This window comes from Xenopus laevis, chromosome 4L (genome assembly GCF_017654675.1).
Source record: "Xenopus laevis strain J_2021 chromosome 4L, Xenopus_laevis_v10.1, whole genome shotgun sequence".
NCBI classification, from domain to species: Eukaryota; Metazoa; Chordata; class Amphibia; order Anura; family Pipidae; genus Xenopus; species Xenopus laevis.
Window position 1 is genome coordinate 70,533,896 of NC_054377.1, and position 24,795 is coordinate 70,558,690.

The following is a 24,795-nucleotide window of genomic DNA, read 5'->3' on the forward strand; positions in this document are numbered from 1 at the left end:
CCCAGAGATTCTGCTCAGCAGGGACAAAGATAAGAAATGTATCAACTAAATGTAACAATTTAGAACAGTTTACAGGGTCGGCGACCCTCCCAGAGCTGCTTTAGAAGGTGAAAAATGACAATTTAAACTTCAATATGAAAAAAACGGTGACACATAAAAAATAGAAAGTTATTGGAAAAAGTTGTTATTTCTTGTGATATATCTGAAAACAACTATTTGTTTGAAGGTGAACAACCCCTTTAAAGGGATTGTTCACCTTTAAATTAACTTTTAGTATGATACAGAGAGTGATATTCTGAGACAATTTGCAATTGGTTATTTGTGGCTTTGAGTTATTTAGCTTTTTATTCAGCAGCTCTCCAGTTTGCAGTTTCAGCATTCTGGTTGCTAGGATCCAAATTACCCTAGCAACCATGCATTGTTTTGAATAAGAGGCTGGAATATGAATAGGAGAGGCCTGAATAGAAAGATGAGTAATAAAAAGTAGCTATAACAATAAATGTGCAGCACATGGGCAGATTTGGGGAGATTTAATCGCCTGGCAAGTAAACTTCGGGCGATTTCGGAAATTGAAGCACCGTGAGTGCATTGCCGCAGGCGTTTTTTCATTTTAGCAGGCGGAAGGCAGGGGGAGGCAGTTCGAGGAGATTGTCAGCCCGAAGAAGAGGTGATTAGTTGCCAGAAGACTAAATCTGCCCAAATCTGCCCGTGTGCTAAAGCCCTTACAGAGCTTTTATTTTTAGATGGGATCAGTGACTCCCATTTGAAAGCTGGAAATAGCCAGAAGAAAAAGGCAAATAATTCAAAAAGTATAAAAAATAAATAATGAAGACCAATTGAAAAGCTGAGTAGAATTGGCCATTCTGTAACATACTAAAAGTGAACCACCCCTTTAAACAATGTACTCCTCCCATGGTATTAGATGCAGCTCAGTCACCAGGATGATTTTGAGGGCTGCCATTATGCTTTGGTGGTTGCTCAGCTTCAGGTACCAACAGACATTTTAAGATTCTTCTTATAAGCTTTTTCAGAATATGTTTAACAATGGCCTTGTGTGTCTGCTTTGTAATTTAAGAACTGGCGCCCAGTGCTGAGAGTTGCAGTTACAGACTGAAGGCTCCTTTCCAAGAAAAAAATGCTGGAAGACAAGCCCTTCATTCTGTGGCCCATATGCTTTATGTACTGGTGTGACACAATGCACCAATGTACCTGTGCAGCCTGAGAAATTATACATAACAAGTGCTACATTTCAACTGTTTTATAAAAGACAATCCCAGTATTATCTAACAACGTATAACAACACAACAGTAAATGTTTGGTTTGTCTTAAATAAAAATGCCGGCAGTGTAAATAAGTTAAGCTGCTGTACCATATTAATACGTGTGTACGCCAACATACAGTACACTTACATTCTGCACTCCAGTGTTTAGAAACAAAAATAAAAAAAACAACAACAGAAGACTCATTGCACAAGAGGCAAAGCTTAAGTTTGATGCATAGAAAGACAGTTGGGGGTCATTTATCGACACTGGGAAAATTTGCCCATGGGCAGTAACCCATGGCAACCAATCAAATTGCTGCATTCATTGTGCTGCTTGCAGCTGGCTTTAAAAAGCTATTCACTGATTGGTTACATGGGCAAATTTGCCCAGTTTTGATAAATGAGCCCCAATGGCTCTAATGCAAAACAAAGCCTCTAACAGTTTCCTTCGTGAGTATGCACCAAATTGGGCCCTAAACATTGACCTGGAATCAGATTGTGACTAAATCATAAGAATATCTTTGTCACAGGGGTCAGTGAGGTCTCCATGGGGCTCAGAAAAGTTATGTGTGATACTTTGCATGGGTTCCAGGAGATGCAAATGTCAATATCAGTAGGAGGGAATGGGGCTGCAGTCTCAGGTTGAGAGAATAGGTCAGTCTCAGATGACTACGGGTTAATGTGAGGCGATGAGACTGTAGAAGTCTCTTTTCTGTGCTCCTAGAATGTATAGGGGGAATCAAAAATATCAATGTCACAAACAATTTCAGTTATTGTTGCATTCAAGGACATGTATTGCTTCTGGTGTAAATGTGTTATTATTACAATATAATAATAGGATTCTCCTTTCTGGCAAGTAAGGCAAGGACATATAGTCACTTCCTTTATTTGTGGGATGTAATTAAAACTAAGGGAGTTACAATTCCAACACTGGGAGTGGTTTCATTCAAATGTGTTTCTTGCACGCAGCAGAAATTCAGATGATACTACCTCAGACTTACAGGAAGAATGTTTTTGGGGAAACTGGTAAACAGTGGTACCGTATCTAAAATCTTATAAACTTGTTTTTATCATTTTTCAATGCATTTACTTTTAAATGAATCATATGCTATTAGAATGCATCTCATTTTAATTAACCTAATGACAAAATAGCATTTAAGGAAAATATAACAATATTAATAATACGAGTTATATAAGCCCCAGTAAGAATCACTGGTATCTCCTTGCCAGAGTGTGTTTAACCTAGAAAACTTCTGTGAATCGCAGTGTATATTGGGCATGTACTATGCTAGAGAATCTTCAGGTCCGGACTGAGAATTAAAATAGGCCCTGGCATATCAGGTACATAGAGGCCCAAACAGCCCCCACCAGCCCACTAAATACTGACTTTCTATGGCATCTTATAGCAGCCCCTCTGGCATTTGCCAGAGCCCACAGATTGCCAGTCCGGCCTGCTAGACATAATTGCAATGTATATGATGTTAACTGGCATGTGATACTCTGTCTCAATATATATTAATGAGCTTAACAGTGCTGGAAGCAGTGTAGCTTTTTGCCCTCCTGAAACTCATAAGGTACCAGATCTCAGAGATTTCAGTTACGATTGTATAGATCACCACTAGAAATATGGGCAGAAAGAGTAGACAAACAGTAGTCTTGTCCTTTATTGCTTTTTCTTTATATTATAACTATTAATCTTATTTGAACTTTGAACTTATTTAGGTCTAATTTATCCTTTATGTTGAATGTATGACCTTTTGAAATGTTGACTGCCTTACCAGTACTGCTCTTTGGAGCTAAAATATTTTCTGGCTACTTTTAGTCCTTAAAATCAAGAAAAAAACAACATCTCTCTAAACTTGTGAGTATCCAACCAGCCTGTGGTAGCTCACAGATTTTTATGTGCCTCGTGATCAGAATGCAACTACCATTTTATTTTTTATAAATGGCATAGTGGACATGGACATTATCGCAATACCACCTTCCAAAAATAATGCCATAAACTACATACTTGACATAAGGCCTCCGAAAACCTCCACACAAAATCCAGGGTTGCACATCCAGTTGGAAAATGAGAGATTCTATACTCTGGCTGCACAATAGACTTGATGCATTAACCTATGACTTATTTTAGTTGTTTTGTACTGTAATAAAGCAACATTTAATTTTATAATTGTCATGTCTAGCTACTCCTGATACCTAAAGTGCTACAGAATCATCAAACAATGAAAAATAGGCAGATTGTGCTGTAACTGGAATGAACAAGTGAGCGGTCCAGAAGATCTGCATAAAATCCCTAGTAATGTGCTTACACAATGTTGCACTATAAAGACTAGCTGAGATAGCTAGAAGCACTTGCACAACACAATAGTCCAGTGTGGAAATGTTCAGGTGAGGAGCTTCTTATGATCAGACATCAGTGTGCTTTGGTCACTCCTGGGCGATGCAGGCGTTGCACTGCTGCTGTCCAAGGATGGGTCCTTTACATGGGGCTGAGATAATGCCCAGTACCAAAGAAAGATGAATAAGCCTAAAACAGTAAAAGAAGATAAAGTGAAATGGTGCTACTTATTAAGAACTAGACATTAAGCCTGTTAAATTAACGGGCGCTAGAGGTCCGTGGGGCACATGCGCAGTAGCGCAATCCCACGGACACAGGGACTGGACACAGAGACACTTCAACTTTATTAGATAGGATATTTACCATAACCGGGAAATTATGCAGGGGGGGGAAGCAATAAAGGAACAAATAGGATACTCTTTATTCACAAATCAGTATTATATTTCATGTATTTCAAATAGAGCTTATATAGAGATTGCTACTTGCAGACAATGTGATGAAACAGTAATTGCTTGCCTCAATGGCACAACACATAGCTTAAAGAGGGAACTCTGGCACCCGCAGCCAGGGTGACTATTGAGTTAGCGGTGGACGCAGCTATGTAACACAGGAAGGGTGAGACTTAAAGAGCTGCACAGAGGAGCAGCAAAATAGTTTCCTGCTGTACACACCACAATGAGCAAAATGCCCCCTTTTCAAAATTAGATTTGCCCTAAAGTTGGTGTCTCTGCTGCCTACCCCTAGTTCCAGCCCTAACACCACCTATATTATGTTGGATTACACTGAACAGCATTCTGTAAGGCTGCTCAGTACTTGCAAACAGGTGAGCAGACCTCTTCTCAGAGTAATGACACGTGCAGTGGAATGCAAAGTCACAAATGATGCTTTATTTCTAAATAATGTGCCAAAAATGCCCATTGAAACATTTTCAGTGGTTTTAAAATTATTTGTAAATGCATTTCTATTGAAAGCAATATCTGTATGTGACTTCTGAAGCAGTGCAACAGAAGCCAGTTGATTAATAGACCTGACTTCTGCTACATTCAAGATTCAGAACCAAAGAACAGAGTGATAAACACTGCTTTTACGGGAACAATACAGTGTAAATAGATTGGCTGTGCAAAATAAAAAAAAATTCTAGTATAGTTAGCCAAAAATGTAATATATAAAGGCTGGAGTGAATGGATCTCTAACATAATAGAACAGAACTTCCTGCTTTGCATCTCTCTAACTCTGAGTTAGTCAGTGACTTTAAGGGGGGCCACATGGGACATAACTGTTCTGTGAGTTTGCAATTGATCCTTAGCATTCAGCTCAGATTCAAAAGCAACAGTTATCACTGACTGTATTGAAAACATTTTTGAGAGAAGTATATTATTGCATTAGTGTAACTCGTAGAAGCACATTTTTTTGCCTCATAGAAAATGTATTGGGTATTTTTAATACCATCACAGATGCTATATATATGTAAAGTCCAATAAGATGGGAGTGTAGCCTTGGGGTGTGTGAGTTTCTGTGGTTTCGCAGTGTTCTTGCCTAATTAGAGTTATTTTAGTTTATGTGCAACAAGCTGGTTCCCACGGCTCTTGCAAAAAGGTGACTTTTAAAGGGGACCTGTCACCCTAGGAAATCGTTTAAAACCTATTTACCATGTTAGTCAAGCAAAATAAACTTCACTATATAAGTTATTAATTCTATTATATAAAATAATTTAATTATTTTATAGTCACAGAAAACAGGCAGGAGTCATTTGTGAACATTGTCATTAAGGAAATCTTTGCATTATCACAAGATCTTGTAAATGTACAGTGACATCTAGGAAGTGCAGAATGGAAAATGAAAGTAATAGAGGTGGGGCAGGCAATTTACAGCTGAGATGTTTAAATGTGTTTATGTGTATGGATGTTCTAGTAAATAAAAAAAAATATTTGGGTTTCATGTTCAGTTTGAAAAGAGCTTTTAATGTACACTTTTTTTTATGTCTGGGTGACAGGTCCACTTTATTATCACTAAATGTCCACTTGTATACATCTACATCTACTCCTTAAAACAAATATGGGTAGAAATTACATATTTGAACTATTATTAGTTAACCATATTAATAGTTAACTATTTATTAACTAAGTAATAATAGTTTTTAATTATTATTATTCATTATGAATTAATGAGTGTTATTATTATTATTACATTTTAACTTAACTAATGATCCAGGCCTTTACAGTTGAGCACAGGAGGGTCATCTTGGATATCAGTGACACTCACATGTGTGCAGAAAATGAGGTTCACATGTCATAGAAGCTGATGCAATGGAGCTGTATACTGTATTAAATTCTGATGCACATTACACTGGTTTCTAAACTGCCATTTAATAAGAATTAATGAGCCTGGTATTTTGACTTTGATATTCTATTTATATAGTCAATCCCTAAGCTCAGGTAACTGACAACAATACAGAACATGTGCAGTGAATCAGCAGGATCGCACATGAGAAACTAATGGGGGCATCTTTGGAGGCACAGATCTCCACTTCATCCTCTGCAAGCTCACATGTGATGGCACTACTTGGATTACTCAGCACAGTGGAGTAGGACCCCAGACAGGCAGGAGAAGGAATCTAAATATATTCTGTGCTATCTTTTCAGGTAGATATCGCAAAAATGCAGCATTTTTGTTAATGAAACCAAACTTCAAATATAATTTAAATGTGCAAATCTATATGTCTTTTACATAGAAAAATGCTTCTGTTTAAAACTCTGATAAAAATGCAAAGCAGTGCAGCGGAATGTATTTTAACTCATGACACTTTATCTTTGTAACATTATATATTCATTTGTTATTTATTGCCCATGTCTGCATTATTAATGTAATGCAGAAAATAAATATGCAAAACTATTGCGCTTACTCACCTTGCAAGGAGTTTAAAATGCTGAATAAGTACTGAACAGGTAGATAAACAGCACCAAAGGAAAAGAATGCTATGCCCCATGGAAGTCCCAGCATAAAGATAAGCCCGAGAAGGGTTACACAATACTGGGTCTGCTCCCTACGATTGTGGGGCATCATGTGCAATACACGCACCACCATAACCACCAGCATTCCACAGTTAAAGAAGAGAACTATGGCAAAGTATCCCAAGTTGACCACTTTGTGAATGATCGGTTTAGTCAGCCAACAACTGGAAAACAAAAGACACAGTATATTATAACACTTTCCTTTAAAGCTACATTATCACTGAGGCAGTGGATTGCAGTGGTGCTTAATCATTCAGTATATGTGTACACTGTAAAAATAGGTACAGTCATCTTCCCATAAGAACAAAAATTATGAATAGCTGCATGTCTAAACAGAGACAAATTTAGGACAGGGCAGAGAGGCAATTGCCCAGCATAAGAAGGGCCTCCTAGAAGAAAATGTTGATAAAGGTACAGAGCTCTGATTATATTAACACCTCCTACATAGATCAGGCATTTCTAACCAGCAGCCTACCTGCTGTTTTCAAGTACAACTCCCAGCATTCCCCTGATTTTAGGTGCTGGATGTTGTAGTTTAACAAATTATGATGCATTACAGATTGTACATCTCTGAGTTTTCCCTTTGATTTTGAAACAGGTTATATAAGGATATGACTCGTGTTTATAACCAGCATTCAAGTCAACATTATGTTCACTTACATTGAAGCTTTGGAGTTACACGATGATGGCCTGTCAACATTTATACTGTAAAGGCCATAATTGTCAAAATCCATCAGAAAGATGACAAGTACAATTAATGCCGGAAACCCTATGGAAAGGAAAATATGGATCAGTATAGGAAGTTGCAACATTTATGCAATGAAGCTTTTGATAGGAAGCAGAGTTGTTTAAGATATAAATGAGATTGAGGAGAGCACTCTTAAAGCAGAATGTCTGCTGTGATTATGCTTCATTGTTGATTACTTTACACAACATGCTTCGGGCCTTGTGTGCCCTTTCTCAAGTGTGACACTTAAGAAAGGGCAACATGAAACATGTTGTGTAAATTAATCAACAAAGAAGCATAATCACAGCAGACAGTCTGCTTTAAGAGTGCTCTCCTCAATCACATGCTATATCTTAAACAACTCTACTCTACCTTTGCTCTGTCGGATACTCATTAGAATAGCAGTATACCTGTATGAGGATTGATGCACTTCTAACTTGTTTTTTTTGTGTGGCAGTGCACTGAACACCCCACTATTCTATTGTTCAATATAGATAAGACTTCTGGTAAAGAATAAAAGAGTAATATATGCCAACATCTGTGGAGCACTTGATTCTGTGGGGTTTCTGGTGCAAGCTGCATTTCGTGCCAAACTAAACATTTGGTGTTATATATAAACTGCAACTCTCATGTGCGGTGCCAGTAGAAATGATGGGGTAAAGAGATTGCAAGTGGTGCTTAACCATAAACTGTGGTTTATTAAAGAATACATAATAAGAATAAAATGTACTTCTTTTGTTTCTGCTAAAATTCAAAATGTGTTATTGCTAAAAATTACCTTTGTATGCATTTTTAAGCGATTAAGAAATTTGATTGGTTTAGCAAAGACAATTCTCAGTCTATGGAAGGGTATTTTTGGTATTTTGTAGCTACGGCAAAACAAATAGAATCATGTGTCATTGCCCTTAGGACTTTGAACTTCTCCTGTAGCGAGGCTTAAGGTAGAGTCCAAAGAAGAAGATATATGAGCTTCCCTTTAAATATGGAACAAATAAATACACCTAAAACTTCTGGGCTAATGACTCGGTCCCAAAGGATATAGGTTACTGCCATGTGACATTCTGCAAGGTAAGGGAGGTAAGAAAATATCTATGACACTTACCCCAGCCAATCAAAGCTAGTTTCTTTGTGGCAAATGATGTAGAATCAAAGACTTTGACCACAAGCCTGTAGATATTAAATCCTTCAATGAACATCCATGTGAACATGCAGAGCTGGGTGAAGTGAAGCAGCATGCCTGAACCCTTGCAAACAGAAGGCAGTTCAAAAGCCCCCAACACTGCGCTTGATACAAAACACAAGTCCAATAGCATTACTGCACCCAAAAGGTTCATGTGTATATTGAGGGTGGGATTTGAATGTGTCTTCCTATAAAAGAAAAATGTAGTGGTGATACATATAGAAATGTTGCACAAAGCCACACAATTCCCCATAGTATGACACGAATACTAGTGAAAATATCTGAATGATATACACTTTATTAATTACCACCTCCTTTTCCAACATCCATCACAATGGCACTGCTTGCACAGCCACACTGCAAGTGTGGTCGTCCCACTGATATTGGTGTGCCAGTCTCTGTGTGCAACTATATGGGAAGTGTGTGCAGGAAGGGATAGAATGAGGTGTGCCACATGTGGGTTACCTAAACTTAGAACACACAGTGGAGCATTAAAAAGATTATCAGGTTAAGGTAGTGCTCAATGTCACAAGTTTATTATTTTCATGTTCAAGTGCCATCATTGTTTAGTATATCATATACTTTCTTAAAGGGGTTGTTCACCTTGCGTTAACTTCTAGTATGATGTAGAGAATGATATTCTGAGACATTTTGCAATTGGTTTTCATCTGTTATTATTTGTGGTTGTTGAGTTATTTAGCATTCTACTCAACATCACTCCACTTTGCAATTTTAGCAGTCTGTTTGCTAGGGTCCAAATTAACCTAGCAACCATGCATTGATTTTAATAAGAGACTGAATATAAAAAGGAGAGGCCCTGATTAGAAAGATGAGTAATAAAACGTAGCAATAACAATAGATTTGTAGCTTTAGCAGGCATTTGTTTTTTAGATGGCTTCAGTGACCCCCTATTTGAAAGCTGGAAAGAGTCTGAAGAAGGAAAATAATTAAAAAACAAAACAAAATAAAAAATGAAGACCATTTGAAAAGTTGCTTAGGCTATAGGCACACAGGCATAATTTTGCAGGCTGAGAGAAGCAGATCTGAACTTTGGTTCACACATTAAAAAACTGTAGGTGAAGATGTATTAAAATAGTAACAGGTATTATTTTTTGGAGGTTTATTCTTATGCCTTTTTAGTGGAGTCACCTCTTATATCTGCTCAATTATTTTGGATACCTGTTGCCATATTGATTATTTGGGTAAAAAAAAGGAAATAACGGTTTCACTTTGTTTCTCTGAAACTGGACATGGTCACTATCTGTTGGAATACAAAAGGTGATCCAGAGTAACCCCCTTTTTAAGGCTAGCACCACACGTAGTGGCTCCTGGCTGCAGATAAACACAGGCCGAGAATCCGCCCCTATGACAAGAATTGGTCTGGGTGCAGTCACCTGCAGCAGATTTCCCCAAAATGTGACTAAGCTGACGCAATGGATCCTGGTGCTGGCAAGGAAGGGGGCAATTCTCAACATAGGAGCTGCTCCTAGCATTTATCTGCTATGTGTGGCACTAGCCTGTGTATCACAACCACAGCCTAGTCAAGGAAGGAGTGGTTTATTTATGGAGAAAATTGCTACATGCCACTTGCACAAAGAAATGCCTTTGGATGATTTCCTCTGTGCCAGGTGCTAAGCATATGTTTGGTATTATGTTTTAGATTCTACGAAAATAATTATCCATAAATGCTTTCCTTTGTATCTATGCCACTAAATAAGGGTTCACAAACAATCTCACTGTAAGTGACCTTCGGGCTAGGATTCCATGGCTATCTATAGAGAATATACAAACATTAGTAGACATTTTCCACAAATCTTACCCTAACAAGCCTTCAGGTCTCCTAGCCACAGAACTTGTGAACCCCTACCCTACACAGCAACACCTGGTACCTGTATCTTAGTTTGAAGTTCAAGCAGGCAATGATGACTGGTTGGTGATTATGTTTGCAGTGTCTATACAGTCAGTTTTGAGACTTAATAAAATTATTTTTTTTCATTAGTGGCTAAAAATAACCAGTTGACCACATAACTCATTACTGCACATTAAAGCTATTTATTTTCCAGTTCCAAATCTCAAACCATGAATTAAAAACCATATGGATTGTTTTATATATAACCAAGTATATAACTTCCACTCACAGCTAATGTATGTGTATGATTAACCTATATACTATACAATATACTAGTTGTATTGTTGCCCCACATGGCTCATCTTACTCAGTACCCTAGAAGATGAATACTATTTCACATATATCTATTTACCTGGAGCCCTCCATACAGGTCCGGACTGAGAATTAAAATAGGCCCTGGCATTTCAGGTACACAGAGACCCAATCAGCCCACACAGAAGCCCAAACAGCCCCCACCAGCCCACTAAATACTGACTTTCTATGGGACCTTATAGCAGCCCCTCTGGCATTTGCCAGAACCCACAGATTGCCAGTCCGGGCCTGCCTCCATATTAGTACATTAACAAAGGTTATGTGTTTTTTCTACAGATACCTGGTACAGGAGTTCCAGCAGATGGTGAAAAAGGCAGCTAGGAAAGAGATGGTGCACCCAGCAAACGTCAAAACAGAAAGCGATACTAGGTGCTCCTCTGAAATTTTCTGGCTTGAGTATTGCTAATGGAGGAGATTCAGATGTATGTTAGAATACATTATCTGTAAGTAGTTCCATAATTTGATCTGCTTAATAGATATCAAGAATAATGTAGGACTAATGAACAAATAAATATTCAAATTTTTAAGTGAAGCAAAATGTTGGTTGGCCCCTGAGCAAAAACAACAATCGGGCCTAGTCCTTTAAAAATACAATTACTGTTCCAGGCGAAGTGCTTCCCTCCCTAAACTACTGGCCCTCACTGAATACCATTTATCAACGATAAGGGGTATTCTTAAAAGACCTGGCATGCTTACAGGTTTCCAGGGGTAAACACAAAAAAAATAATACTTACCATTAGAACAGCAAAGTAGGTTAGATGGCTGCAGTTGCATTGTGTGTGGTTTTCTTTGGGAAATGTTCTGCAGCCATATGAACTCCATCCATCAGTTGATTCTGTAAAAGTTAAAGATAACAAATAACCTTCCTCTTGAACATCTCACAGTATTTCTCTTTGATTATCTATCTATACTATGTGATGGATACTGGGGATCATATGCACCCTCAGCTACATATATATACACAGTGTTGGACCCAGTCCTTCCCGAGAAGTGGCTTCCGACCTCCCTCCCTGCCACTTTGCATCCGGGCTGGTGCTGTATATACGTTTATTAAATCACCAAGGTTCTTCACTTATTTTTCCTTATTATTAAATACACTATGTTCCCAGTGCCTCTCAGGTAAGAAGTGATATAAAATTCTAGTTTATGTTTGTGTTACTAACTCAAATATCCAATCTATTCTGAGCTTGTCATGCTATATTTGCTTGGAAATACAATGCTTGCAGAGCAACTCTATAGTGTTGTGTATTTTGTTTTGTTTTTTGCTACTTAGAAATGCAGTGCTCATATTGTCCAAAAACATCCATTACCTTATGGCTAAATGATAAGTGATTATGACTAGTGTCAGGGGCGTAACTACCGGGGGAGCACGGGGTGCAAATGGGCCAGGGCCCCACCCCCGCAGGGACCCCCCGGAAAATCGTGCGCGCTGCAGCCGGCTGGAGTCGGCTGCAGCGGCACAGAAAAATAGCGCACACGAGGGTGGGGGCGGGCCCGTCTGCATGGCTCGCACCAGGGCCCGCCCCCACCAAGTTACGTTACTGATTAGTGTTTAGCATCATTTTACTGGTTTTGGAGGTTGGAGGTTTTTGAAACCACAAATAAACTCATTTCTCCAAATGCCTCTAAAACCACAAATGCCTGAAAAAACACTGAACAATGCACTAAAAAAAATATGAAAACCACTAATATATTTGAGTTTTTCGGACAATTACTAGCAAAAAAAAAATATACAAAAACCTCTAAAAGTGTGAATGGCTAAAAAACAGGATCAATGCAGCTCCCATTGACTTCTATGGGGAACTCAACTGCTTTTAATTGGCAAAGTTTTAGAGAAATAAAAAACACACACATTTTTACTGAAAAGATTCATGACATAAATAGAAGTCTGAATGGATATGTATATCTGAAAACCTCTGTTTACATAAATGTAGGATGATGAAATGAATAACCTTTGTCTAATTTGGTAAAGAGTCTAGGGCTGAGAGGATTGCATTTGGTCTCAACTGTAGATATTTGGTTAAACCCAATCTATCACATGTATCTGCTACCAACTGGACACTGTAAATACATATTTTATTGGTGAGTACTTGAAACTATTATTAAGCAGTTACAGTTTGTGATGTACAGAGAACACTACATACAACTCTCTAGATAGTAGGCAATGAAAGGATTACACAAATTAGGCTCCATCATTTTCTCTTACCATTCCAGAAAACACAGACTGGAGAAAAATTTGTCTGTAATGAGAAACAAGAAAAATACTTTTTATGAGTGGATTAATGTCACAAAACATACATATAGCAAATGGTCAAGGGCAGTGATGTTGCTAGAAGTACACAAAATAACCTTTTGGAACTAAGTACTACTTTACAATCCATAAATATCAGTTTCACCTTCTGTGTCATACACCGTACAGTTTATTTTCATAAAAGGAGACCAGCTAGGATAGTTTCTTAGGCCAATAGCATGTAGTATGTTTCAGCAAATATTTCACACCGTATTACATAAATACCCACATGGAGCTGCGTAAAAGGCACAAACTAAATCTTGTTTAAGAATTTACGTTTGCTTTTTAAGTTGCAGGTTTCAGTCATATCTCAGAAACAATGCTTATGATAGCTTAAATGCAGCAGGCTTTTTAGCCAATATCTATTCACAGAATCATGTGGTTTTTATTTCCCCCTGACTTTCACACCTTCGTATGGTCCTAATGCATAATGCACATTGCGGCTAGCTTACTAGCACAACGCAGTTACATATGCTGATGTACTTATGTAAACTAACTTCCTTCAAAAACTGCCCAAAATTACATAGGAAAAATAACCCAATGGACAGTGGCAGAGTTGTAAGTTATGCTAAATGGGGAAATTCATACATTCAGGGTCGTACTGGGGCCCAGGGCCCACCGGGACTAATGTCCAGGGCCCCCTCCGACCCCTCGCCCCCCTATATGACGCGCCAAGTGCTCATGGATGAAGGCGCCACTCTACGCGCCTGCGTGAAGGCGGCGCTCCTAAATCAACAGGTGCCGAGCGCACGCACAGGCGGTCCTGCGGATAGGGGACTGGCCCGGCGGGTGCCCATTGAGGGTCGGGGCCCACCGGGTTTTTTTCCCGGTGTCCCGCCAGGCCAGTTCGACACTGCATACATTCAAGTTGGTTCAGTTACAGTAAATTATTTATTAACCACAGAAGAATAATATTCACTATACGAGTGCTTATAACTTGTGAATTTGCTAAGGAGAAAAGATGGTCTTACTTATAACTTTACACAGGGGAGTGCAAGTGCTCCCAGAATGAGCACCAAGGGTCACATTCGTGTATTTGAGCTCCCTGGGGTGATAAATGACCCCTTATTTTTTAATATGCAATATTAAGGCTTCAGAAATTATAATGTAACAGGATAGATAAAGCAGAGGGCTCAGGCTTTTAGCAAAAACTGAACTAATTTCTAATCATTTACTTTAAGGTTTACTTGAAGGTACCAAGGAAAAAAATGATTTTCAGTAAAAAAAAAAAACAAAAGTCAAGCTGGTTACTGGTTGTAAAGAATGTGGTTAACAACATGGTCCCTTTAAAATGCTTACAAATAGAGACAGTGAATAATATAATTATAATTATTCACATAGAACCGCACTCCAATATATATATATATATATATATATATATATATATATATATAAACGATAAACATCTGACCCAGGTGCTACCATCCAACTGCTGCATACAAAAATCCAAGAAATGAGGTGCACACTGGGAACATTTAAGGAGTAAAATCTAAATTTTATTTAAACCATGTTTAAAAGCAGGTCAACGTTTCGGTCTTTTCCTAAGACCTTTATTGGTCTTGATAAAGGTCTTAGGAGAAGACCGAAACGTTGACCTGCTTTTAAACATGTATTAAATAAAATTTAGATTTTTTACTACTGTAAATGTTCCCAGTGTGCACCTCATTTCTTGGATTTTTACATATATATATATATATATATATATATATATATATATATATATATATATATATATATATATATACATATTTGTGGATATATCATTCACCCATAATTTCAAGAATATCTATGTAAGAAATGTCCGTTTTCATTTTGGTATTTAATTGGAAAACAATTTTTCAGGGATATGACTATGAAGATTTTCATTCATCCAGGCCAGGGAACTTACATGAAGCCCCAATTATCTTAACAAAGTCCTATGTCTGCTGTGGGGACCATAAATCAACTTACTGTATGTGAGAAAATTTGCTCAACAGGATGTAGGCAATTTGGGGGTTTATCACAGCATCTTGGCAGTTGGGAGGGTTTCTGTGGGGGCAGGTGAGCACGCTGGGAACTGAGAGGAGGAGCTGGGCAGCTGAGAGGAAGGAGAGAGCTGGAGAAGCCAGAGGAGCCTGGGATAAGACAACATGTGAGGAATGCAGACCAGAGGGGAAGACAGAGATGAAGCTGACCTCTACTCCCCTGCATTTTTGGTAACAATAATGTAGACTTGTGTAATGCATAACTGTAAATATTGTAATTATTGTTTAGTCTAAATGTAGTCATTTATGTATAACAATCAATTGATTTATTTTACAATATATCACTTTAATATACGCTTATTGGTGTGGATTCATTGTCTGCTTGCTCAAAAGAACCAGAACCCTAGTAAGTGGGTTGAGGTGTATTATTAATATTAATATATAATATACTATATAAACTTACATCTAGGACATAAAATGTGTTTTTACCCAAATCTCAACAAAACTAAATGGACAAACCTAAATAGACTTCAAACTTGGACTTCAAACTGATGCCCCAAAGGAGGGAGGGGGCAACACAGTTGGTAATTTGACAATTGAGGCACAGTACCTAATCTAACTCCTTTTGCTTTGACTGCCCATCCAAAGAAAATGTACAAATGTGATCTATGAATGTGCTAGCCCCTGTATCTGGCAGAGGAATAAAGAGTTGGGTAAGATACCCAAGCATGTGTACATATCCCTCCCTAATGAAGTGCTCCTAATGAAAATGTGTATATACTTGTTTACTAACAGAACAATCACTTTGCCAACCAAACACTAAGCGGCATACATGCAGAAAATTGCTCTCTGTGAAAAAATGTAGAAAGAAAATATTCTAAAATAGTGCTGAACCTCTATGCACCACTAAGGTACATTGAGAACATATTTGCTGTCTTGAGCAATATAGTTTGAGTCAGCGTACTTAACCTGTAACCATCGTCTCATGAAGTTAAGCGTATCCAGCACATTTTCTACTCTCATACTTGTGGCAAAAGACAATGTGACAACAAGAAGCAACATCATTTTGGGTTAAAACCATACTGATGTCATGCATGGAGAAGGATGATTTTCTGTTGCCTAACCATAGTCTCATTAAGATATAGATCAAAGGAAAATATAATTTACAGTAAGTTTCACAGCCACATTATGTCATATGATCACTCAGCATAGTTTTTGAGTATACATTAACTAGCATGTTTAGCCAAGCAGAATGTGACATGAGGATTCATGAAATTCACAGCTCTAGACCTCATTTACTACTAAGCAGGTGCAAGTTTTAGGTGCAAGCTTGATCCAACAGTATTAAGAACTTGAACCTATACTGTCATGGGCCTTGTTGTACCTATCCAAACTGATGAAGTGCTTGTTGGCGCCTCGGCTACTCATTTTATACAGTAGCTTGACTTGTTTCTATGCTGGCTGATCTAATTCACAGGGATCCCAACAGAAGCTTACTCTCAGTTTGCCAGGTCTCAATGCAAAATGAACTGTAACAAATACTAACTGCTAAAGTACTTGCTGCAAAGATCCACCAAACCAGGACATACTCATCCACCACTCCAGTTCATAATCTACTGTCATAACATCATTTTTATATTTGACTTTAAAGTATAGTTTTATATTGAATTGGACAAAGATCAAATATCCCTTTTTCACATACACATATTTATGAAGTTCAGACATGATTTATTGCAAGTGATGAACATATATATTATCATTCGCATAAAACATAGACTAATTGTTGTTACTAAAGGAGTATGTTACACCCTGGGGCAGGCTGTGTTCATATAGGCAGTTTGCAGGTCTCCAGTTGGATAGCTCTGCTGTACTGCAACTGTGTACCTCAAGACGTCACTTGTCAATATTGACCACTCCCATTGTCGCTGTGTTAATATCTAGAAATCAGGATTAAAAAAAGAGTGTCACTCAGAAATGTTCTTACCTTTACAGGCTGATGCTCAAAATCGAACATTATATCTTCACACAGATTGGAGACTTTTGTGTTTTCCACACTGACACCAATCACTTTGTCTCCAAGCACTGTGCTGTTGGCTGCATCCTGGGAATGAGAATTACATTTAGAGGGTTCATGCTAAAAGTGTTCAGTGGTTACACAACACAAAGGGCAGAGGCATCACTAGAGGTCCACAGGTGGGGGAACACAATTTCATCATCTCCCTAACTTGTTTGCCCCAGTAAACCACTGCTCCCATAAGCACTGGTTTATGTTTTGCAATGCCATCTGCATGTGGGATTGTGTGTTGGTCCCCTCAAACTGAAATTTTTTTTTACATATGTTGTAAAAGATCATCATACCCATGGGGAAATCTGAGAGTCATAACATGATCTAATTTACTAGTGTAATAAAGGTAGTTAATATCCATAGGTATAAGCTTTGACATGAGCCTATGTTAAAGCAACAACACACATAGGCATATGGAACCACATCCATAAAAAACAAAATCACTCAGATGACAGCATCATTCTTTTTGCCTGTTCCAATCCCACCATTCTTGCACCTGCATTTTTGTGACAAGTCAAGGTGGGGTTCTCATCACTGGTGCAGAAAGCCCAACTGCTCTCTGCGCTAAAAATCGTTTTTTTCTGGTTAAACAGCAACTACAGAATTTGGCTCTTAATGTTACCAAGACACAAAGCTCATAGTTTTTCCCCAACAGACTGCTGCTAAAAATATCAACAGAGATGTCTATTATGAAACTAATTGAAGGCTTATATGAACCTGTATTTGATACAGTTTATCGTTCAGGCAAAGCCTCCTTTCTATTTTCTCTTTCAGTTTGTTTAAAACAAAGTTACAACTTCCTTCTCTCCATTGTGTTTTGCCAAAACAAAATATTTTGGCACTCTGCTGTCAATTTCCCAACCCTCAATGTCTCTCCTTTACTCTGAGAATATTTAATCTTGTCATTTGCATAGTGGTTAAGATATGTGGTGCTGTGATTTAGGCAACCTTAGCACCAGTCATGTAATCTATTCACCTTCTAGGAAGTGTTTCTCTGTACTGTTTCCTCCTCTGCTATCGTACCAGCAGTTGCTGCTGAAATGGAATTTATGCCTTGCTGTTGAGTTTGCTCATGTCTGTGTGTCTTTTTCATATGGATACAGTTATGTCACAGCATTGACTGGCTTTTTAAATTTACCTTAAATACAGAGGTCCCACGAACAGTGACCACATGGAGCCTCTTGCCACTGCCACCGTTTTCTATGAGTTGCTTTGGAACAGATACAGAAATTCCCATCTTTTTGGGGATGGATTGAAGCTGTAAAACACAGCGAACCGTTATAAAGCTCTAGAAACGTCAAGAGACGTCATATTTTTTGTACAGAAATTAAATATTCATTAGGAATATAGAATTAATATGTTAAATAGGAAACAATGTAGAGGTGCTATGGTGCAAATTCTCCTCTGTATTACTTACCACATCTACAGAGTTGAGCTTGAATACTGATGCCTGCAGAGTACCATTTCCAAAGTGGTGACTGTTACCTTTAAACTGCACCCCAGAGAGGGTCTCATCAATCCAATGCCGCAGCCTAAAACAAAAGCGCAGTTCAGATGAGGTTCATGTATGTTAATGTGTATTCGATTGCTTTCTTTCCAAATTGTTTATTAACTATGCCTTTAGGATTTGTCTCAGTTCACTGTATTTCTAATGCATTCATTTTCACCTGTAATTACAACATTTAAAAACATTGCTAGACATGATGACTGTGAAATGCTACAGAAAATAAAGTGGAGGCGTTTTGTCTAGCCTACCATGGGAATAGGCACACTGCCATGAGGTAGAATACTTATCAGCCCCTTTTGAAACTCTGTGACCTTGTTACATTCCATTTATTGTTCTGGTTTCTCAAGACTGACCCTAGAGAAAACAGCCTTTACAATAAATGTATCAAGTCAAACAATATAATGTTGCCCCTTCAAATTCCCCATGCACAACAGGCATACATGTTTTTATTATCCTTTATATTTTTAATAATGGATATACATGAACTAGATCAATTAATCTATGTTGTTCTCAAAAATTACTAGCCCTACAGATTTTGTATTTCCAGGTTCCAGTTTATTCAATGCGTGATTGTGAGCTGACTGTTAACTTGTTTACCTTTATGTTAACTTATAATGTTTAAAATGTCCTATTCTTAGCAGGTTCTCCCTCATTCCAGACTATAGACAATATAATTAGACTGCTATTTAAATTTGTATAAGGGGTACATTTATTGATATTCATAGCTGGGGTTTGGGCTTTGATATTTTTTTCAGATTCTTTGAAAAAAACAATCATGAATTTAATAAAAAAAACAACAATAATCAATGCAAGAAAATGCACATTTTAACATGGAATTGCTAGAACCAAAGCTACAAATAATAATAAACCTGTCCTTGTGTATAATATAGTGAATAAAATACCTCCATTGTAAAATATATATAGTGAATAAAATATCCCCTCTTGTAAAATATAAGGATATTATAAGTTACAGAGGAGTTCCATGACCATATAAAACACGCCAAGGCAGAGTGTTTTTATAGAGGTCATGGAACTCCTAGGTGACATCTAATATCCTCATATTTTACAACAGGGGGTACATTATTATAATACACAAGTTTCAGTCATGTGACAGAAATGACATCAGAACTCACCATTTATAACTGATGACATCAGAACTAACCGTTTATAAGGATATAATTTACAAGATATTCATGGCTTTTGTGTATTATATAGTGGATAATTCACCCCCTACCGTAATTTATAAAGATATTACAAGTCACCGAGGAGTTACGAGACCATATAAAAGATACACAGGTCACGTAACTCCGAGGTGACTACAAATATCTTTATAAATTTCAGTAGTGGGTGCATTATTCATTATAATCTACACATACACATAATCTATGCACAATTCAGTTTATTTCCATTCCATTCCCCTATGCTTTACACAGTCCCTGTACCTGTGTTGTAGCTGCATTTTTGTCCTCCTTTGATATGAGTGACTGTGGCATGCTTCAAAAGAATTCTATTGCTTCATTATACATTTTACAAAAGGGACTAGTTTTACCTGCAACTTACTTGCTGCTTTCAAAGTAGAACTCCCAAACTTGGCTGCAAGTAAAACTTAGTCCCTTTTGTAAAATGTATAATAAAGCAATACAAGAGGTCCTCTGCACTCAACCCATTATCAATATATTTAAGACATTGAGACATTTACTACAGAAAATGAAGTGGTACAGTGGAACACACGTCCATGTTTAATTTTTTTTTCCGAGGAGCAAGAAGAACAGAAGAGGCAAAGTGGGACATTTAAACGATGATCTGAGACAGCGGGCTAACAATTCAGCACTGTGCCACAAAATATTCCTTTACAGACAATATTTTTCAATTCATGTTCTGATACTGCTCCCTGCTTATCTGTTTCTACAGAAAACCTAAAATCATTCATAATGAAATTTTCCCATTCACTGAAGGGGCCAAGTTGTAGAATGCTATAGTAACACACCATTTTATATTCAGATGACTGCTCCTCACTCTCGGAATTATACACAGCCTAGCATAAAATACATTAATTATATCCAGCTGGTCATGAGACACAAGAGTAAGTATTGAGTAAACAAATTTAATTATAATTGGCTAATGTGGAAAAATGGCATTTATAATGGGTGACTTATTACCAGTTTAAACTCACATTTTAATTCTGGTGCAGGTATTTTGAAGTTTTACACTGGCTGTTTAATTGGCTGTGTCTAATGCTCTTAAAGGGGCATTTAGTATAAAGGGTAAATTTGACAACACAACATCACAAGGGGTACAAAATCACACCCTAAGGGCTGAACTCCACGCATGAGTTGGATTGAAGTTGGATGAAGTCACAGGCAGCAAAATCTAATTGGACTGAACGAACAGTAACAGGTAAGAACTAAATTCCATCCGAAACGACACGACTGTCAGATGTGAACGCAAAAAGCTGTGTCTTCATCCAACAGTCGTGTCGTGTGGTTCTTACCTGCTACTTTCGTTCAGTCCAATTCGATTTTGCTGCCTGCGACTTCATCCGACTTGTTTCCTGCGTTTTGTCTATCCGACAAACCATTCAGTTTAAATGAAGTGGTAGAAAGAACAAGACAGATAATGTTCTGGCCATTAACAGACAGCAATCGTATGGAAGTTATGTCCAACAAATAGTAGTGATCGCATTAATATCGTCAGATAAGCAATACATGCAGAGATATTATCGTTAGCCAACAGAAATCTTCTAACCTGTCCAATTGAATGAATGACCATCACCATGGTATGAAAAATGTTGGCACAATCCACACATGGTCAGAAAATCGTACAAACCTTTGTTTCATACAACTTAATCTTTGTGCCTATGGCCAGCTTTAGTGCTTGTTTACTGAGCACACCTATGTGCCTGTGCCAGGCCAACCCCGTGACAAATGCAGATGGGGAAAGTGCAGGTCTTTGTGCTCCATCAGGTTATTTAATAAAATACACTACGTTTACCCAGGTGCAGTAACCCATTGCAACCAGTCAGAGCGTAGTATTTACTGTTCACCTGTTTAAAAGCAAACATCTTTTTGGTTCCCAGGGGTTACTGCACCTGGGCACATATACTGCCTTTTATTACATGTGGGGGAAATACCTGCTCCTGTACTGGCAAGTGAAGCATAGGTGCACCCATGCAAAAAAACTTGACAGTTTGCCCACACCTTTTTTGCACATTGCAACCTGCCACTACTTTGCACTTGAGCCGTTAATATGTAAGATCAATTGCCTTTAAAGGAATACTGCCTCACGTAATTCTATATTTTTATAGAAGATTTAAATCATGTGTTGCATTGTCATTTTCTGTCACATTTCGCATATATCTTTATTATAAAAGTTGAAGATGTATTATGTATTTATGTTAACAGTTTGTTAGTTATACAATATCCTGTTCTTAGAAGCCACCAGATATCAGAACCCCAGCCCAAACTGTATCACCTACACTTGAATATTAGTTTTTCATGTTTTTATTTAGACTATAGCATTTGTAATTCATCAAATCTTACAACAAATCTGATCTGACTCACACATATTAGAGTAGTATGTGGTGCACCAGTATTTGTATAGGCAGATAAATACCGCATGAGGCTGCAAAACACAGACCATATTTACTGCTCTGTGATAAAGCAGTCGTAAGAGTCAAATGTTATGGAGCTCTGTTTTCAATCTAATGTCACTAGTTTAGAAAAAAATAAGCACAATTTGTTTTCATTATATTCTCTTTATATGGTAGTTTGACTTGAATTACTATACAGGAAGACACATTACCGCTATATGACTTCAGCCCAATAATACTTTGCATCCCACTGATTAAACTCTGCACCTGTTATGCTGCATGTTAACCTATGCACTAGCCCCTGCAACTACTCTATGCAGGGTCTATGAGACATGGCCTTCTAGAGTTTTCTGGATAATAGGTTTGCAGATAATGAATCCCAAACCTGTACTAATCCAGGTAAAATATAGCTTTCCTTCTTACTGTCTATGACCGTGAAACATATTTTAATAACTTACACTCGGCCATTGGTGGCGACACCTGGCTTCTCCAATAGTTGGCTGACTTCAGATATTTCATGATCCACAAACTTGGTATCTGAAAAGGGAAAAGCAGTTTTTGTCTTGTTAATAATATTGAACTCTGTACAACAGTAAGCACACAGTAACCAATGAAAATAAACTATAATGAAAATAAAAACAGTTTATCCATATTAGAGCGAAATGGTTTATGTTGAGCAGAAACTGTAGGGATACCGTATATACTCGAGTATAAGCCGACCCGAGTATAAGCCGAGGTACCTAATTTTACCTATGAAAACTGGGAAAACGTATTGACTCTAGTATAAGCCTAGACACAACTACAGCCCTGTCTCCCAGCAGCGCACATTCTGCCAAAGCGACCCCCCCCCAGCGATCAACCGGACTTCTTTGCAAAGTTGATGGTGACAGAGAATTGCCAAACGGATTACTGTGCGCATTGTCCCACTGTCCCACTACCATGTGCAGAGGGTGCTGTGTGATATTGCCATCACTGTTAATCTTTCGTATAACCAACAGAGGGCGCTGTGTGATATTGCAGTCACTGTTAATCTTTCATATAACCAACAGAGGGCACTGTGTAATATTGCAGTCACTGTTATTCTTCCATATAACCAACAGATGGCGCTGTGTGATATTGCAGTCACTGTTATTCTTTCATATAACCAACAGAGGGCGCTGTGTGATATTGCAGTCACTGTTATTCTTTCATATAACCAACAGAGGGCACTGTGTGATATTGCAGTCACTGTTATTCTTCCATATAACCAACAGATGGCGCTGTGTGATATTGCAGCCACTGTTATTCTTTCATATAACCAACAGAGGGCGCACTGTTATTCTTTCATATAACCAACAGAGGGTGCTGTGTGATATTGCAGTCACTGTTATTCTTTAATATAACCAACAGAGGGCGCACTGTTATTCTTTCATACAACCAACAGATGGCGCTGTGTGATATTGCAGTCACTGTTAATCTTTCATATAACCAACAGAGGGCGCACTGTTATTCTTTCATACAACCAACAGATGGCGCTGTGTGATATTGCAGTCACTGTTATTCTTTCATATAACCAACAGAGGGCATTGTGGGATATTGCAGTCTCTCCCCAAGTGTACTGTTGGTATAGGAATGATTAAAAGTGACTGCAATCTCGGCAATGCGGGTCGGGTACCGCTGACCCGAGTATAAGCCGAGGTAGACTTTTTCAGCACATTTTGGATGCTGAAAAACTCGGCTTATACTCGGGTATATACGGTACTGTATACAACAGAGCAGAAGTCACAAAAAAAATGACATTTAAAATCATGGAGAGGTTTTCCTACCATGCTAAATACCTTTTATGTGATTACACTATGCAACCCTCATTTAGGGGTATATTTATCAAAAGGTGAACAGAAAGTTCAATTTACTTGTATAGTCTTGTATAGTCTGTGGTTTTCCTTCAGCTTAAATCTAAAAAAATCATGTTGTAAAGCCGAGTTGACTGCAGACAATGTTAAGCCCTTGACCACTTGTTTTCTAGACTGCCACATCCTTTAAAAAATAGGCCAACGTATTTGTTCTACCTCGACCCCACAATGCTTTAGAGGTTGTGGAGAGATAGGCGATTATAAACACTCTTGGTGGACTTGTCCGATTGTGGAGAATTATTTGAATGCTATAGTACAGATAGCGACAGAGGTATTCAGTGTCGGACTGGGATGCCAGGGGCCCACCAGAAAACCTTAGACAGTGGGCACACTTTCCAAACTATTATTCCTCCTCTCCTCTCTCAGCCTCTTATTCTTCTAGTCTTTTATATCTACTTACTATATTTTTCCATTATTAAGCATTTTTCCCCATAAAGGAATAGGTAAGGATCATGAAATAGGCTAAATAGTTAGAAGCAGGAGGGCCCACTGACACCTGGGCCCACCGGGAGTTTTCCTGGTATCCCAGTGGGCCAGTCCAACACTGGAGGTATTTCACAATCCTGTATTACGAGCCCCAGAACACAGTTTATTGAACTGTTTCTTGGTTTTGACAAGTCGATTAACTATTTATTGTTGCAAATATGGTCAGCTGCATGATGGGTTATTGCACTTAATTGGATTTCTCCGGCTGTCTCGTGCCTCAGTTTATATTTAGACTCAACTATATCCAGGAAATGTATCATT

At 38.1% G+C, this 24,795-nt stretch overlaps 1 protein-coding gene across 3 annotated transcripts in view; it reads right to left on the reverse strand.

Annotated features, from left to right (window-relative positions):
- Positions 1 to 3,174: 3,174 nt before the first annotated feature.
- The window catches only part of adgrg1.L (adhesion G protein-coupled receptor G1 L homeolog), an 84,675-nt gene continuing 63,054 nt past the window's right edge, over positions 3,175 to 24,795 (reverse strand). For all 3 annotated transcript variants that reach the window (XM_018258104.2, XM_018258107.2, XM_018258105.2), the window contains exons 4-14: positions 22,615 to 22,693; positions 18,478 to 18,592; positions 18,199 to 18,318; positions 16,980 to 17,096; positions 12,948 to 12,981; positions 11,476 to 11,576; positions 11,022 to 11,143; positions 8,443 to 8,708; positions 7,274 to 7,382; positions 6,509 to 6,777; positions 3,175 to 3,791 (exon numbers count right to left, since the gene is read on the reverse strand). In XM_018258104.2, coding sequence (XP_018113593.1) covers positions 3,649 to 3,791; positions 6,509 to 6,777; positions 7,274 to 7,382; positions 8,443 to 8,708; positions 11,022 to 11,143; positions 11,476 to 11,576; positions 12,948 to 12,981; positions 16,980 to 17,096; positions 18,199 to 18,318; positions 18,478 to 18,592; positions 22,615 to 22,693 — 1,475 coding nt within the window. In that variant the 3' untranslated portion in view covers positions 3,175 to 3,648. The remainder of the gene's footprint in view (positions 3,792 to 6,508; positions 6,778 to 7,273; positions 7,383 to 8,442; positions 8,709 to 11,021; positions 11,144 to 11,475; positions 11,577 to 12,947; positions 12,982 to 16,979; positions 17,097 to 18,198; positions 18,319 to 18,477; positions 18,593 to 22,614; positions 22,694 to 24,795) is intronic.